Raw genomic sequence first — 18443 nt, forward strand, 5'->3', positions numbered from 1 at the left:
AATTCATGGCATCTCCCTGTTAATCAGATGTTGTGGGTATTTGTTTTTGTACGTGCTGCTTTTCTTCAGTAAAATTCAAAGCTCTTTGCTGAGAAGATCAGAACGGTTGTCTGTACTGTATAGAGAAAAGGAAACCTTTGGATTTGAAGAGGCATGCTAAAGGATAGAGCTGGCTGGGTGTACCCCACATCTCTTGAGTCTCAGACCTGGTCCCTCAGCTGGAGGCAATGCTATCTCTTCTTAGGCTTTCCCAGTGTGAGCTTGGGTTCTTTATGCAGCATCTGGTTCTTCAGGTTAGTAAAACAATGATTCAGCCCTTCTACAGACCAGAGGTTTGAATTCCTTCTTTTTGTTGCCCACAGCTTTGTTTTTACCTCTGTTCGCACATTCCAGCCTGGTCAGTCAGCTGCAGACTGCAGTCAAGTACTGTTTAAGAAAGCATGGTGCATTTATAATTGAAAAACCTCTGAAGTTTTTCTTCTTCCCCTGTCAGACATAGATGGCTTTTATCCAATTGACTGCTTTTCAGTGCCTTTATCCTTTGCTGGCTTGAAAACATTTCAGATAGTTTCTATTGTTTTATAGACCCTGTAGCTAGAAAACCAGTCTGTGTAAAAACATCTGTATGTAGCTGTGCAATAGGCTGCAGGCGTAGGGCAGTAAGGCATGATTGCATCCATTGTAATGTTTGCTCCACTGAATAATCAGAAGCATTCCAGTTGCACACAGGATACGTAAGAGTAGAGGAAGGAAATGAAGGACAGTTGTGTACTGTGCTTTTACATTTCTTTTATTTTGCAGCTTCCAAGACTAAAATGCAGTTTTGAGAGCAGGTTTAAAAATGCAGAGATGAGATTTTTACTGGTGATAACCAAGAAAGCTGCGCTGAGAAGTCAGCATAAAACACATGAAAAAATATAGTTTGTTGGCAGCACCTTCCCAAGAAAAGGAAGTTTGACCTTTACTGATTTTTCATTTGTTATTTTTTTCAAGTTGGTTTACCATCTGGTATCATAATGTAGTATAAAAGCAGCCTATTTCACAGGGTGTCTGATCATGGGAGGATTTTGCTATTCTAAGTGCACTTAGATTTAAAAATAAGTTTAAGTCCTTGAAATTGTTTGCTTTGTTTTGTTTTTTTAATCCTTTTGGACCTTCTGATGCCCCAGCACAAGCTCCAGGTTTCTTGGTTGTGATGATGTTGCACATAACGCAAATAGGAATTGGTCATGTAGCAGGACTTGATGCCACTGAAAGTCTTCTTTGTGTTGACCAGCCTGGTGAAAATGCAGTAGGAACTGTCCTCCAGTACAAGCTCACAGCACGATCTCTAAATTCAGAGGTAATGGAATACCTGAATTTGACCAGATCTTCCTTGTGGAAAACAGTGGGGTTTCCTATCAAGCTACAACCATTTTAGAAAGGTGGAAGTAAGAGACAGTGAATTTTTGACCTAAATCTGATTTTGACAAATTAGACCTAATTTGGACCTATTGTGAATGTCATACATGCCTCCTATGCATACACAGCTAATTTTGGTTTTCACTTTTAGTTTTTGGGAGATTTTTGTCCAAACCAAATCCAGTGATTCAAAGGACAGCTTACAGGTACATGCAAATATTTATTTGGACTCGTGTTCTCCTATACATACGTTTAAATTTCACTTTCAGATTCCTACAGTCAGTAAGGGGTTTGTCTGCATTAGTGTGACAAGTTTTTTTTGCCCTTTCAATCAGCTCCTAGAACTGCACTTAACCTTTAGAAAAAAAATGAAAATGCTAAATCCAATCCATCAAATATGTTTCTCCTCCTGCGTTCTTTCAGCATGATTTGTAGAATGCTAAGGATTTCTGTGTTTGCTTAACTTGGAATTAGCCTTGCATTTCTACTTTAGTTAGTGGTCGTGAGCAGTCAGCAGGTTGAAAATATTTGTTGGCTTTGTGTAGTTGTGTCATACATTTTTGTGTAGCCATTTTGACTGATCTGTTTGCATTAAGGCTCTGTCTGGCCATAATTAGACTGCTGGGTACACGTTAATGTTCTGCTGAGCATCTGCTTGTTGGTTTTACTTATGTCATCCATCAAGCTCAAGCATGTGTAGCAATATTTGCTCTGCAGTAGACAAACAGAGTAAACACTGCAGCTCTTTATAAGTAAACAGAGGCCAGTAAGTGAGGAAACTGTGTGGATGTTTTTATTTATTGGAATATTAAACTGTTGCTCTAAAATGAATCCAGCAATCTAATCAGTCTTCAAAATACTTGAGATGACAGAAAAGGAAAAATTGAAAATAGAATTTATTTTAGAATTTGTTTTATATCTCTGTTTAGGAAACCTCGAGACAGCATTCATATTTCCAATCTTGTATGTTTACATTTGTCATCTTTTCTGGTTATGCCAGAGGGAGAACATCAGAGACAAGATACTGTCTTTGCCTTGGTCATGTCAGGTTTCAAGTATGGATGATTAACTCCTGATTATGCCTGTCCTGCAATGTGACTCTTGATCGCTTCTGTGGAAATACTGCTGCCACCTTGTAAACCCTTCACTCACCTCTTAGAACTGTCTCCTGCCTTGGATTTCAACAAAGCAGTGCTGGTCAGAGTTTATCTGCTCTTCTAGATATTTTTTCCTGTCGTTTATCTTGAGAGACCTTTACTAGCTGAACCGTAAACTGCTGTGACCTGAACTGAATGCTTGCCTAGATTGTAAGAATTGGCTCTTTTGTGTGTTTATTTAGTTCAGACACTTGATGAAAGTTGTATTAGCCAGAAAAAAAAAAAATTGTATTAGTCTTTGTCCTTAGTAGGGAATCTTACCAACCAAGAATATACAATAGTTGGTGTTTGGGTTGCCTCATGTCTTTGGAGCTGCTGTTCACACAGGAGATTTTGTCAATGATGATTTTTGATTGAACATCTCAACAAAATTTCTCTTTTCATTTTTATCTTTATCTTTGCTGTTTGATGCATGTCCAAACATAGGAAAGCTGTAGTCCTTATTTGTTCAGTGAACTGGTGTGTTTACAGAGATGCAGAATACTCAGGCATGCACTGGTGTCTCTGAACCATAGCATGGTCTGGAAGGTGAAGTAAAAAGCTTTCTGTTTTTACAGTGAATTAAAAAAGCAAACAAAAAAAGAAACAAAGGCCAACCTTCTGAGGATGGGAGCAAAGTAAAAAGCCAGGAAATGGCTTAATGCTCATTCTCCACAGCCAGTGGCAATAATCCTATTGATTTCAGTAAGATTTTAATCAAGTTTATGGTGACTGTGATAGCTGGTACAATTAGATCGGAAGTAATACATGTCCAGCTTGTTTTTTTCTGTGAATGCTATGTGGCTATTTATGCTGTCATTAATCTGGAGGCTTTGTTGGGAAATTAATCTCATTACATGGCAGCTGACAGTTCACTGCCACTGGACACCAAAGCAAGCTTGTACAAAGGTGCACTATCTGCTTGGCTGGAAAGCACAGCTGTTACCATCCTAAATTCTCTCCACGACCCACAGTTACTGAATGGGGCTTGACAGCTGAAAACCCACTCCCCCGTCCACTGTGGTGCAGATTCAGCACATGGTTTTAATCAGGAATACATCAGTTTGATTCAGGAGTGGAAATGTCACTATATAGCAGAGAAGTATATAGAAGCTTCTGCACTTCCCAGAGGTGTTTTATTTAGAGGAATATGACAAGGGACAATTCTCCGCTTGTCAGCAGTTTAACACAAAAAAAACTAGAGCAGTAGTACATGTAGGTATGGGAATGTCTCACTGGCCCTCTGCAGGATACAGCATCGGTAAGATTCTTCAGTGCTGCCTGCAATTGCTGTCCTCCCGTGAGCCTCATGCACTGCCATATCTGAATTCAGTCTATAAACTTCAGAGTATAAAGGCCTCATGACTGAGACTGACTTGTATCTGAGAGGCCCCAGGGACTCTTCTGGCTGCTATCAGTCTTTGCAATTTGCTCAGCAGTATTCATCCAGATTCATGTTTTCTTTCAGAAGGAGCAGAGGTTTGAACATGAGAGACTTCCTTTTATTGAGCATGTGAAAAGTTCATCCTGATCTTGGTGAAAATTTCTGTCTAACTTGTGCTACTAAGTTCTTTGAAGGTGTCATTTTATTTTAGAGTAATTTAGAGAGAGGTACTAAAGAAACTAGATGCAGGACATACCAAAAATATCTTCACATTACCTCTGAAATTAGCCTCTACTTCTCCTGGCACTGTGATGTTTTATGGCTGCATGACATACCATGCGAGTATTCCCTTCCTATGGAGTAGAAGTGAGAGTGGTTTTGGGGAGTCTGGAGGATGACACTTTAGATTGAGTCATTTAAACTGATGATTTGTATGGAGTGTGTGCACTTTGTACTTGTGTCTGGCTGTACTCCTGTCTGTCTTTACGTAAGTTTTTTAATCCATGGTCCAACTTGATCCAAATTTGAAGATGTGTCTCAGAAATATTAGAATTTTTGGACATTTCTGAAAGAGAAGAAAGTAACTAGAGGAGAAAGCCTCCTCCCTCTAATGCTGCCACTGAAGGGAAGTTCACATTGCCTACATGTACATCAGAAAGCCCCAGAGCAGCTGTGTGAAAAATCAAGCCATTAATTTCGCAGTGAGAGGTTTTTTCTTTTCTTGTTTTGTCACCTGCCCTTGCTATCAGGCAGTCTGACCGTGGTGCTGTGTGAGAAGAGAAGCAGAGCAATGGCAGTCACTTCGTCTCCTCTTCCTGCCCAGTGGTGGAAGGATTACGTTCACTCCCTGGTACTGGCAGCAGAGGTAATAGTGCTGAAGAATTAAAGACAGGCTTCAAACTTTAGTGTGGTACAGGTTTTTCAGCCTGAGTTCTCACTTCAACAGAGTAACTCAACCCTATTAACTTTATCAGACACAAACTCTGGATTTTGCAGGTTTCTCAGATCAAGCAGGCTGTGAGGTTAAATCAGCACTCGGCAAAGAATTAAAACAGAAGGGCTGAACCAAGAACTGTTAAATAAGCTTATCAGTGCATGTGTTGGCTGGCAGTTTGACAAAGAAGCCAGGAGCTTAGATAACTCTGTAAGTCGGGATGTAGGAGCTGTAATTGAGAAGTATCACAGAAGCAATTTGGAAAAGCATCTGTTCAAAGTTTGATTACTGTGAATCATCCCATTCTGCTGGCTGGCTCTGCTAGTCGCCTGAGCTGCTCTTATTTTGCCAAGAGAACAGCTTGACACGCATACGGTGCCTAAAAATAAAATACACTTTAAATGTTAACATGTTTCGAAAGTATAGATTCATTCACTTTTTGAGAGCAACAATTGCTTAGTCATTCTTTAAGAACATGGAAAGAATTTAATTGAGAGCTGTGGAAGAATGCCATTCATCAGCAACACAGGTGTTCAGAACTGCCTGGTTCAGCAGGCTGATGAAACTCTCCAGAAATGGAAACAATGCTTGTCATACACTGCTGAATGTTGTTTAAGTGATTGCAGGACTCATCCTTGCTGATTAACCCACCTTTTGACCAACATGATGGCAAAGGTGTGTGGCTCAGTAAAGCTTTTGAAACTTTTAAAAGTATATTTTAATTTATTTGAATAGCTTCACTAGTTTTATTGTTTGCAATTATGAGAAAGTCAGGATCCAGCATTCAGTTCCAGTTGTTCTATTAGCTCTTAAATCAGATGCTGTTTGGTACAGAGACTCCAAATATTTTTTCTGATATATTTCCAAGTCTGACCTTGTCTCTTCATTCTGGAAAGGAGATACTGTGGTATTTGAAGACTCCAGGATCCCTGCTGCTGGATTCCATGTTCCTCTCTGTTTTGCAGTCTCAATGAAAGCTCTGATTTGATCTTTCTTTTTCATTCCCCTTCATTCTGTCTAAACTCAGGCCCTTTGTTGAAGCAGATGGCTCAGATGAGTTGTAGGAACAAACTGTCAGATTCAAAACTGGAAGTCATGGAACTGAAAAAGCACTGTGAAAACAACCTGTGTAGGATTTTGAAACTATACAGTTTGCAAAGTTGCAGCTACTACAGGTAATGCCAGGATTGTTTTTTGATTTCTTATAGGAGCATTACCTTCAGATGAGAAGTTCCCTGTGAGACAGGATGGATATTAATAAGCTGATAGTGGTATATGTGCAGCAGAGCGATGATCATGCACTGTGGTCTCCATTAAGCATTTTGCTTTCTGATGGCAAATGTATTTTTTTTTTTTTCCTTTCAGTCACTTATTTATGTCTTGAAAGATGCAGCTTATTCCACTGATTTCCATTGCTTGATTCCTTATCAGTTCAATTATCTGTCCTTATTCTAAATGTCACTTCTTTTCACACACCAAGGCAGAGGCCTTCGTCCCTGAATATTTCCATGTCCTTCTCAGGCCTTCTTGCAAGCTGGCTCCTACCTTTTCTCAAGGCAGCTCTTATGCCAGAAACACCTGACCCGGGACTGTGGATCCATTTCCCTGCAGCATTTAAGCAGCCGCAAAAGTTCTGAGAGCTTATCTTCCCTTATGATCTTATCTCTTGTCCTCCTTGACCCCAGCCTCCCACAAAAGTAGTTCAGTGTTGCTTGTGAGATCAAAGTCATGTTTCTTGAAGACTTCTAGAACATGGTTGTTATCTCCTTTTGCTGCATTTGTCATCATCTCCTTTCATTTCCTAATCTGTCCATCTTGCTCACTCAGTTAGAATTAGGCTAGGCTCTGTATATTTTCCAGCACTCTTTGTTGACTCATCCAGTCCATCAATTCCTCCCCATCTAGAGTCCTTTCAGATCACCTGGCTAACTCTTCTCTTGCCTTTTCTCTTAACAGGAGTACAGCTGTTGTAATTTATCTTACTTTGGATAATTAAGCCTATGTATTTCCACATGTGTGCATGAACGTGCAGGCTTTCAGCACGGTGTAATGATGGCTATGAACAGATGGTGAATTAGTTGCCTGGGTTTGAGAATCTGCTTTTGGGCTAAATATCCACAACCTTATACTAAATTATAGAAACAGGAGTGCGAAAAGAAACACTGTATTTTGCCTGCTAGAGATTCGCATTCATCAACAGCCTGAGCTCCAGTCGCTGGGTAGGGAGTGGGAGAAGCTCTTTGGAATGTGTCGGTTAGCATATCAAAGTAGAGTAAACACATAGATGATACCCTGCTTCCGATGCTCCAGTTAATAAAGCAACTCCTCTTGTCAGGTTGGATGAAGAGGATTTATTAATCTGCTGTCATCTGAGGAAGCAGTGGTTTGCTGAAAGAGTAATGTTAATGGGTTATAAGATGTCACGCTGAACAAAGAGCAGATGGCAAATAAAAAAGGATATTTCTTTTTATCTCCTTTGCTGAGGTCTCAGATCCTAGTATTTTATTGTGAAAAGCAGAAAAATTAGTACTAGGAATAAATTCAAGTGGTTGTTTCATGCATTCCTTTGCTCCAAGACAAGATCAGTGGTCCCTTTGTAGCTCACGATGGATATCTGTTCTATGAGGCTAATCACTGTGCTTATTTCCAGCTTTCCTTGCATTCCTGTGAACAGTGTACCTCTTTTCAGCTGCAGTCATTAAGGTGAATGTTTACATTTGTAATCACAAACCTTTGACGGAACCAAGCCATTGGAAGGGAATGCTGTTTTCAAAGATGCCCATGCCAAACCTGGGGGGGACGACGACAAGGGGGTGGTGAGGAAGTGTTCTGAAGGTTATCTAGTCTTTACTGGCAGAATGCAGCATTGATTGTCTGGTGTGTTTTTGTAGGCCTTTGTTAGGGCCTCTTATAGGCCAAAAAGATGTTAGACTGTGTCAGCTCTCCACCTCATTTAGTTTGGTATCTGAACCAACGTGCTACTAGCAGTGTGAGAGGTTAGGCTTTTCTGCCATGCTCCTGAAGGATTCCTGCCTCCTAGCGTTTTTATTCAGTCTTTTCCTTCAGTCTGAAAGGAGGGTATTTGTGATGCAGGAGTCTGTGAGAAAAAATATGCTCAATATAATACTGGTATGGTTAAAAGTTGAAAGGCCAAAGATGTGTAGGAAAACAGATCTAGGCTTAGTGAACTGACTTCTAGGTGTAAACTGTGTGCTTAAGTAAGTAGAGCAATTTCCTGAGTTCAGAATATGCTTTTGAGTCGCATGTTGTGGATTTAGGGGAGGACATTTATTCCTGAAGTCGTAAGAATGCTAATCTCTAGGGTTTTTGCCTGGGCAGCCCCTTGAAAAGACTGCTGAAATCAGTGAATTAGCACAGTGTAAATTCAATGCCAGTAGCGTTAGAATAAGGCTCTTGACTTCGTGGGGAGTGTCTGTGTGTGGGCTAATCAGTAAAGGAGCAGAAAAATGACTCATCTTTTTACTGAGAAAGCCACAAGAGGGTTCCTGGGAAACACAAAAGCCCTGCAGAAACATTGAATGCTAAAGCTCAAAGTTGGCCATCCTGGGGAAGAGGTTCCTCCTGTTCCATTAATTGCTGTCCTGCAGGGTAATTAAACAAGGAGGAACAGATGATAGCAACAGTGCTTCTTTCTGCCCTAATTATTTGCAGAATCTTGCCGCCTTTGGAGATCTACTGACATTAAGATGTTTACCTGCACCAAGGCTTTGTTGTCAGAAGTTGTGGCATGGCACAAGTTACAGAAAGAGCGTGTAGACAAACCCCAACTAGATGTGAGCTTATCTGATTGAAAACAGGTGGAGCACATTCCTGCAAGGAGTTCAGCCTACGCTGGAAGAGTCCCCTGGGAAGCTGTGTTGGGCTTCAGGAGTGCCATGACTTACATTTGGGTGTATCTCCATGTAGCCATTACAAGAAAACTAAGGTGTGTGGTTGAATCTGGCTCTTGCAATTAGTCCTGGTCATTTGAAATGCAACCCAGGGGTTGGTAGAACCAGGGGTGCCATAGCAGTAAGTTTGGTAAAGATTCCCATTATCAGAAAAGTATCCACTGTGAAGCTAATGTGCACTTCGTTCATTTGTAGCACTAGGACCTTCTGTTCTGAGGAGTATATTATCAGCTGTAGAAGCATCTGAATTATACCCACAGCTTGCATTATAGATATAAGGGTGAGATGGTATTTGTTAGTCTTTCAGGGTGTATGTATTGAAAATCAAGGTATTCAGAAAGTAACTACATGTTGTTTAGCTATTTATTTTCCTTACTTGGCTTTTGGGAAAGTGATGGTGTTTTCAGAGTTACCAGGAAAAGATTTTATTGGTTCACTACATGACATCAGTCAGTCTCATAGGGAAGGTTTTTAGCCACAGAGTACTTTGTGTTCTGAGAAAGCGTGCTACATCTCTGCAGATCATGCTGGTTTGGAGGCAAGAGGCAGAGTTTTATAGAGGTTGTGCTGAAATTCAAGTTAAGGTGGATTCCCCAAAGTAAGAAGAGGCTTTTGTGGGGATGAATTTGCAGCAAGTTGTATGAAGTTGTCAGTACAGACTTCTCTCTCAGACACACTGAGATTCAGCTTATTTTATGTTTTCTGTTCTCTCTAAGGCTGGAGGCATCCTAATAGAGAGGCCTCTGAAGTGGTAGCTGATTTCTAGTAGTGCCTAGAGATAAGTTATATTGCATGGTCCTTGGCATCAGAAACTGTTCTCTAAAAATGCTTAATAATGTTGGTTGTTACCTTGTCTTCCTACCTGACTGTAGCTTCCTCCTGTGCTTTGGATTTTGTAGTTCCTTTACTGGTGATTGGCAGTGACTGCATTGCTTCCAGTGTGGTTTTCATTAAATGCAGTGACAATGAAAAATATTGCAAAGCAAAACAGTTTCCATACATTAATGTTAAATTCTAATGGAAACCATGTTTTTACTGCAGGATTAACAGAAATTGGCATCCAAATGGCTATCAAGCACTACACCAAATTAATCTGTGCCACTAAAATTGCATATCTGGCCTTGAATTAGCACATAAAATGAAGGAACATCTCATGCTGTTAGCTTCTTCTGGATGATACCTGGAAACCAATGGAGCTGGAGGCTCTGTAGGACAGCGGTGGTAATAACCTTAAAATCTAGACTACAAGCTTCAGAGACTCCTTCTATAGATACTGTTGTTTTTTCACTTGGATACGTCTGCCTTCTTGGGACCTCTATTTATTCAGCTGTAGAACAGAGAATGTGTTGGAGGCAGCTTAACAGGTTCTTCCTCTGTTGTTTTTTTCATAGGTAGACATCATAGAAAGAAAAAGTATTTTTCATCTTTAAACGTTGCAAGCACTGAAAGATTCCTTTGGTGACTGACTTGATGTGAAAATACAAGCCTGTGTCAAACGTATTATTGCAATAGAACGGAAAGGCAGTGTGAATGATTTGTAGGATTTTCTGATTTTACTCCTGTAGGATGTTAAGAAAGGCTATGGGAGTGTAAGTGATGGCAGCGTGTGAGCTGCACAAAGAGAAGAGTTGTGAGAAGATGAGAAAAACATCAGTTCAACATCAAATTTGTAATGGTGGGGAATGGGGGGTTTGCTCTGTGCATATGGATATGCAGCGAGTCTTCATCTGTGCCAAGCAGACTTCAGGACTTCAAGTTTGGCTCTCTTCCCAACAGCAAATATATTGAGAAGAGGAAAGCTAGCCAAGTTTTAATCAAGTAAAAGTTCTGTATCCAGAGGTGGCTGGCAAAAGAAAAGATTAACGTATTAGAAGTGCAATGAAAACAAGACATTAGAGGGTTGAAAGCTGGAGTACCTGGATAAGCCACTTGCTGAGTGAATATTCCACAGATGTCTAAAGGAAGTCCCAGGTGTTTTGAATACGATGAAATGTGAAGCCGTGCTTCAGAACTTGTCTTCTTCAAGCTTTGGCTATCACTGTGGCAAGTATGTAATATTCTAATGCCTAGCTGAGCTGGTAGGATATATGTAATCATTCCCCCTAGAGATACTACTAGCAGAGGGCTTATTAGCTGGCAGAAGGGCCAACAGCTGCAAACTGTTTATACATGACAACTTCTTGGATAAATTTGAGTTTACACAGTTGTCTGTGTCCTAAGGTTTGCTGTAGAAGTGCAGATAGCATTGAGTATTCAAACTGAAGCACAGAAGTTATGGACAGTAATTATGCAATTTCTCATGGGAGACAGGAAAAAACCCTCACACTTAGTAATAGTAAAAATAGTAATTGGCTTTCCTTTCCTCTCCCACTGATGCACCTGCTTGACCTTTTTTAATATTAAAAATAGATTTTTGATAACTGCTGCCAGTCAGTGGTATATTTGGAAAGATATGGTCCCTAAGAGAGCCACTGCTTATATATTTGCATGAACACACTGTAAGTTTAATAAATCAGTTCAACTTTCCTACTTTTTTTTCCCTTTTTTTATTACTTTGAAACAAATTATGTATTTCAAAACATTTGAGGCAAACATAATGCTGTAACAGTTTGTTATAGCCAGCTTGTGACAGAATTACTCTTATTAATAAGCTCTCATTTTATAAGCTGGATTTCTTACTGAGATCAGCTTCAGCAAAGTTTTCTGCCATCTGCCATTCTAGAAGTTTCTTACCCCAGTACACTTCTGTTCCTCTGTTGTCTGATCGCTAGGCTTCGTGCAACAAATATCTTTAATATTTGCTATAATAAACTAAATTTAGATGTCTAGATTTTGAAATTGTTCATTGCAGATATTAGAAATTGGCTGCTCAGGACACTGAAACCAGCTAATAAAAATGAGGTGGTTAAGAGTCTGTAACAGCCACAGTTTACTTCTTTTTCAGCCACTGATGAATGTACAAATCCAAGTTACTTTTCCACCACTGAGCAGTGAGATTTTTAGCACAACACGGTGTTTCTGCCAGTCAATTTCAGTGGGGATTACAACAGCTAAACAGGGACTTGAAAAGAATCATTGCTTGAAGCCTTCGTGGCGTATTTGAAATTTTAATTGATATTGAACCACTTTTAATATATTGCCTGTACTCTTAATCTGCTACACTGCATATCGCATGCTTGGAAACATTAGTTCCTTTCATTTCCAAGTGCCATGAAACATGGAATAAGTCTGTTTTTTTTTTGAAGTTTATCAGAAAGTACCGTGAATCATTTTGAATTAAATTGGCTTGTCTGAGTGACCACTGAGCTTGATGTGCAATATTGCTTTGTTACTCCTCAGTTATATTCATGCATGGTTAAATACAGTTGAGTGACATATTGGCAGCGGTTAAATGGAAGATGATGGTATAATCAGGATTAGTAAGAGAAACAGCACTGTCAGTCAGAATCCTGCTGTGGTTGGGACTAGAAGATATAAATCAGGAGAAATATCTACTTCCCTTTCAGAATCAACTAGGAATGTTTTGTGATCTTTAAAAGAAAGAGGAGGTATGTTCATAGCTCAAGATGCACTGCAGGCACCAACAGCTGAGGTTCTGTGACCAGGTCATTGGTTTATCAGGTGCTGGGAGTGAGGTTGCAATTTCTTTGACAAGGTAACCTATTACTCCCTGAGTGATTGCTTGACGTCCTTAGAACTCATGTGAGAGCAAGTCCAGCCTTCTGTGATGATTGATGTTTCAGAAATTAAAGCTTGATGTTATTTTTTGCATCTTGTGTGAATGTGGCCTTCCACGGTTACCAGTTTTAATACAACCAAACATTAATGCCTATTTTTTGCGTTGCCTTCACTCTTTACTGCCAACGCTGAACTAAGAGGCTATTGCCCATCTCTTCTTTCTGTCCAGAATTCCCCTAGCAATAAATATCCCTGTCCATATTGTTGTTAAAACTCATAAAAACAGAACTGGAGTTCTTCCAGACATAAAGTTTTACACCATTTGCACCTTGACAAATACAACTTTTTCAGCTCCAACAGAGAAAAGAAATGAGCTCATGTCTCCATTGCACTAAAGGCAGATAAGTCCTACCTACCCCACTGTAAGAACAGGAAGTGCATCTTGTTTTCTGTTTAATATAAGCAAATGGATTTCCTTTGAAAAAAGGCATTTGTGAAAGGTCTTCATGCTTCCCTTTCTGCAGGGTGGCAGAAGGATGTGAGGTAGCAGAATGAACTCAGCACATAGGCTACTGCATGCCAGTTAGAAATCTTGTTTTCTACATATACTTGATGTGTCTGTTTGCCTTCTGAAGTGTGGCTGTTTACCAGTTGATGTATAGAAGCATCCTTAGGCTCTTTCTCTGTCTCTGATCCTTATACAAAACTCCCTGTGACTTCACTCTGGTTTTTAGGTGGCAGATGGAACAAGAGTTCATCAACAAATTACCTGTGATGCAATTACTACATATCCTAGAAGTACAGTGATGGTTGCTGCAGGGAATTGTCTGGATGCAGGAAAGGCATATGGAAATTATTGCTTTTCCACACTAGAAGTCTCATACTGTCACTTCTAAATTCCTTTTTGACTTGAACCCGCAAGTGCTTCTGGTGCCCGCACAAACAGGCCCAGAAAATACTGCACAGCTGTCTGCAGGATGAATTTCTCCAAGTGATGGAAGACTTTTGCAGTCTATGTTGACTTTCTGACTTGCTAGCTTTTCTGAGTTTGCTATTCTTATTTTGTGTGGGTATGAAAATAAGGGAGATTGTAACATCCTTTCAGGAGTCTCAACTTGCATGACTTTATTCCTTCTCACCAATATTAGTCTGAAAATCGGGGCAACTCCATTTAACTAGTTGTTAAAGCTACCTGACTGTATCTATATTCCAGCGTGGTAGTAGCAGACATTTATAGATAAGCTGCAGTGAATTTTTGAGTCTGCATGGGCAGTGAAATAATGAGAGTGACTGTGCTTAACTTGAGTTGTTACATGTCTAATAAAACACTGAACCAACTTCTCACTACTACAATGGATGAAGTAGGTGATTTTGTGAGAAAGCTACTTAATATTTTTCCATGTTGAGTACATATTTTCATCATTTTTGCTGAATTACTGCTGTGTGTTTTAAGTTCATGAGTTGTTTCACTAACTCTGATGGTATGTTTGCTCTATTTCTGTTGCAGGAATTGCTTACCTGGGGGGTGTCTGCAGTGCCAAGAGAAAATGTGTTCTTGCTGAAGACAATGGTCTCAATCTAGCATTTACAATTGCACATGAACTTGGGCACAAGTAAGAATTTGTATTTCAATTTCTTTCTTTACTGATGCTACTGTAAGCTACTTGCACTTAAAAGCTTACAAATGAAGTTTCTTGTGTGACATGCTTATTATGATTTTATAAATCTGGTAGATTGATACTTAATTTTAGAAGACTTGTGTAAGTACTTCTTTGGCACACAGAAAACTTCCTGTTAGATACTCCCCTGTTCTCCACTATACAGTATGATTTTTAACAGCTTGAAGAGGCCTCATTCCCCTGAATGATTGATGGTAATGGTTAGAGATGAATTCTGCAAATTATGCTCTAGAATAGGTCCAGGAAAACAACGTCAGTCTTATCATCTTTGAAGCTGCAAATTTTTCTTTGAAGTTCAGGTAACTGACAAGAGTTTCAGTAATACTTTGGTAACAGTTTGACCTCTGCAAGTGAAATAACGTGTAGATACTGAATTGTAAACATCAGCATTTTGGAAATACTATTAAGCATAATTATTTGATCAACAGAAATAAATTGTATAACTTGATTTATCAGCTCAATTACAGCTGATCAGCACACTTTCACTGGAGGGAAAAAAAAAAAAAGCAAAGGGTACAATAATTCCCATGAGATTACCAGGTACTTTCTGCAGGTGCCCTTGAAGACCTTAAAGCTGCCTGTAAATATTCCATGGACAGAATAAAACAAACTGACTGGAAGAGTCATTTACTACATAGTCTTAGTGCAGTTAATGAGTTAACCCAAAGGTCACCATTCACATTCACTGCTTTCCAAGCTGAATGTAATGTGCACTTACTCATAATACTTACGAACTTTTTTCCCTTTCCATCGACATCACTGTGGTTGCACTGTGTCACAGTTAGACTGTGTAATTGATGTATAGAACTAGACCAGGAACGCATTTATACAGAGTAAGGTCTGTGCCTATGGCATTTTCAACTACTCTTTTTTCAGTGTCTCTGGATGGAAGGCAGAAAATCCTACTGTTGTTTCTCTAGTATGGAGCTATGCAGAAATTTTGTCTGCATCCTTCTGGACGCATGCTGTTAATGTGTCTACTGTATCTTCCTTTCCTGCAGAAACAAATAATTGACAGCTAAATCACAGCCAATGTATGAAGTTCAGATCCTGCTCAGTCTCACTGCATGGCAAACAATTATTTTACAGCAGTGTGTTTCTGAGTTGCGTGGAGGATATCTATGTTACTACCAGAACTGACAAGATGAAAATGAATCGCCTGTTCACCATTCAGTGACACCAAAGGTAGCTGAGCCAAACCAAAGGTGGTTTCAGCAGAAATGAAGGATTTGGTTTTATTTGAACGGTGTGCCAAGATGTTAAACTGAGCCTAAGTTTAATAATGAATTAACCTGTGGGTAGTGTTTAGGGAAATTCGGCACTCATCTTTGGATGGGCCAAGACTAGGAGGGAAAAAAAATACTTGGGCTGCAGAAAATCCAGCTGTGTAAAAGGCTGAGGCTGCTCTGCCATGGCATTTGCCAAATTTCCCAGAAGAGCTGTCAAGCTGTTTTCCAATAATGCCTTGCAAAAAATTCACAACACAAATAAGGGATGTAATGCTTTTGGATACAACTCTCCATCTGTGAACTAAGTAGCAAACTCTATTTTCTTTTCTGAGTTACCACTCTTGCTGGTAAGGCCTTTTTCTTTTGTTTTTCTTTTTTTATTTTCTCCATCACGGAAAGCTATTTCAAGTGGTGCATATGAGATGTCTGAAAAAAGAGGTTAGCAGAGCATGACGTGGGCTGGAGGATTCAGACAAGTGAGTTCTCTCCTGTGCAGAGAATCATTGGCTTCAGCAGAGTTATAGATGCTGCTGTGGGAGGAGATGGAAAGGTTAAATAAAGGTTGCAGGTGAAGAGGGACAAGTGGCTGAAGTGATTGTATTTTGGAACAAAACCGCATCGTGGGCCCCTTTACTGAGATAAAAGAGACTAGAACAGACTCAGGCAAGAGAAGTTAGGAAGGCTGTGGGGTGCTGGAGGAACTTAGAGAGTCCTCCTGCCTACTCTTCTCTCAGTTAAGCCCATCCATGTGCATGTTAATCAAATCATGATTCATGTCAAAGGAAAAAAAAATGCTGTCTTGCTGTCTGTCTCTCATCACTCTCTGAGCATGAAGATCACCCCACTGTGCTGTCATCTACCATTGGCCTGGCTAGTTATTTCAGATGGATCAGTTTACTGGTGCCTTTCTAGCCTTGAAGTCAATCTTTTCATTGATCTTACTAAGTTTCAGGCCTCTCCTTTTTCTCTTGGTTTTGAACTGTAACAGGGTGCTCTGAGCAATCCTGTTTCAGCAAGTATTGTGCAAATATGAAGATTGTCTGCTGACTTTACTTTCAAAGTGGTAGAAGCATTGAAAGTGATTTTGATATGTAAGGAAACTCACTGCAGAGATAGAGATAGAGAAGCTCAGATCAGCTTCAATTTTAAAAAGAAAAATCAAGGAAAAGTAAATGCAGGTATTTTTTTTAAGTTTTATTAAAAAAAAAAAAAAATCCAACCAAACCTACATCCACGTGGGCAAAAATACAAGTTTTGGAGACCCATAATTGTGAGATTTATTGAGGGCCGATTTCTTCAGGGGTGTTGAAGAGCTAAGATTTATTACTTTTTGCCCTAAGACTAACAAGTGTCCATGGAGATCAGAAGCTCAGTTTGGCATTCACAGATTGTTTCTGATGTAGACTTTGGAAAAAGTGAATAGATTACTAATTGATGCATCAAGTTCCTAACCTACCACTAATGTCACTTGGACTCTCTGCAAAAACACTGTTACAGACAGCTGCACTGAAAACATGGAGACGTTATTAAATAGGTCAGTCAGGATGTTGTTTATGTGTCCTATAAAAATTCATCTTCAGGCTTACCCTGTAGATGTCTGTTGCTTGATGTTGGGATGAATGGCATAACTTGCCTGTTGTTTTTACGTCCCTAAATCTGAAGTGAGAGTTTTGTTCACAAAAGGAGCAGCCATTTGTAATCAGATACAGTTCTCCTTACAAAGAGCCTAGGAGGAGAAATTTTCTATTATGAGACCACAGCAGACAGGGTAAAGAGTTCTGAATATATGACGAGGCTACAAATCATGATTTTTTTGCATATATGACAGGACCCTCAGCAAGCATTGTTCCTTCATTCAGCATTGTCAGTATTGGATGTTTTTTAAAGTAACACACTTTAATGTAACCACAGTTAGTTGGTTTTTATCCAGTTATTGCTGTGTGGAGTGCTGTGTTCTGAGCTACACAAAAGATGGTAATCATAGTGGCCCCTGAAGTTTCAAAAACTTTAATTCCAAGGTTTCCAAATTAGAAACAGCTTAATTTCTTGAAAACTTTCTTACTCTTCTCTTTCCTTAGACTAGTTGGGCAGCTAGATCGAGTTTAAGAATGCCCTACTGGATCCAGGGAGATCCTGAATAGTGCCTCTCTCATCCAACATGAAGTTAATCTGAGATTTATACCCCAAGGACCACCCTGAATGACTGTGGCATTTAGAAAAATAGTGCCGTTTTCACCTCCCTGGTTCTCTTTGGCCCTACAGCAGTGACATTGTTACCATTTTCAAGACATCCTTCAAAGAAAAAGGCAAAGAAGTTTGTTTTTGTTTTCCCCAACAAAAAACTGGGCTTCATCCTTGTATCTGTTATCCTAAATGAAGTGGGTGGGCTGTAGCCAGTTGATTTTCAGGACAATACCAGCTTTGTTGCCATTCTTGCTTTTTTGTTGTTGTTGGATTTTTTTATTATTTTTTTTTATTTCAACAGCCTTGGCTTTCCTGTAGTGGGCTGGAGGGAGACTTGGGTGGGGAGAGAAGATTCCCATTCATGAGCTAGAGGAACCTGGCACTGCCTAGATGGTAAGAGCACAGCCAGAGGTGGTATGGCTGGAAGCCATGCTGTGTCAGATGCCCTTAAGAAAGTGAATCAAAATCAACTAACAATAAGCAAGATGCAGTCTGTTGCCAGCAGGCTGAAACTGCACGGCCTCAGACTTCAAGCTGAAACAGATGAGAACAAAAATGAGTCCAAAGGTTAAAAAAAAGAAAAGAAAAGAAAAAGAAAAATGCCTCTAGTACACAAATCTAAGAGCTCTGGATTTGGAATCAGCAAAGAGAAGAATTTAGAACCATCATGTTTCTGACTGTAACAATGATTTGCTTTAGATGTAAGTAATGATTGATCCATTTTGGTTAACATGACTTTAAGGTGTGTAATTATTTGCTTCATAATTAAGCATGGCTTTTGCGGTGTGTTTCAAAGAATAATGGTGTTGCTGGTAAGGGTAGAATGGTCTCTGGATGTTTCCTCTATGGCCTGATATCTATGCTAATAATCTTGTTAAAAACCTTGCTGTTCCAGTGCAGCACCCAG

The 18443-nt window shown here is 39.7% G+C and overlaps 1 protein-coding gene across 7 annotated transcripts in view; it reads left to right on the forward strand.

Annotated features, from left to right (window-relative positions):
* ADAMTS17 (ADAM metallopeptidase with thrombospondin type 1 motif 17) overlaps window positions 1-18443 on the forward strand; it is a 165936-nt gene that overhangs the window by 48994 nt on the left and 98499 nt on the right. For all 7 annotated transcript variants that reach the window (XM_048956816.1, XM_048956818.1, XM_048956817.1 and 4 more), the window contains one exon: window positions 13952-14057. In XM_048956816.1, the coding sequence (XP_048812773.1) occupies window positions 13952-14057 (106 nt within the window). The remainder of the gene's footprint in view (window positions 1-13951; window positions 14058-18443) is intronic.

The sequence above is a fragment of the Lagopus muta genome, chromosome 10 (genome assembly GCF_023343835.1).
Source record: "Lagopus muta isolate bLagMut1 chromosome 10, bLagMut1 primary, whole genome shotgun sequence".
Taxonomy (NCBI): domain Eukaryota; kingdom Metazoa; phylum Chordata; class Aves; order Galliformes; family Phasianidae; genus Lagopus; species Lagopus muta.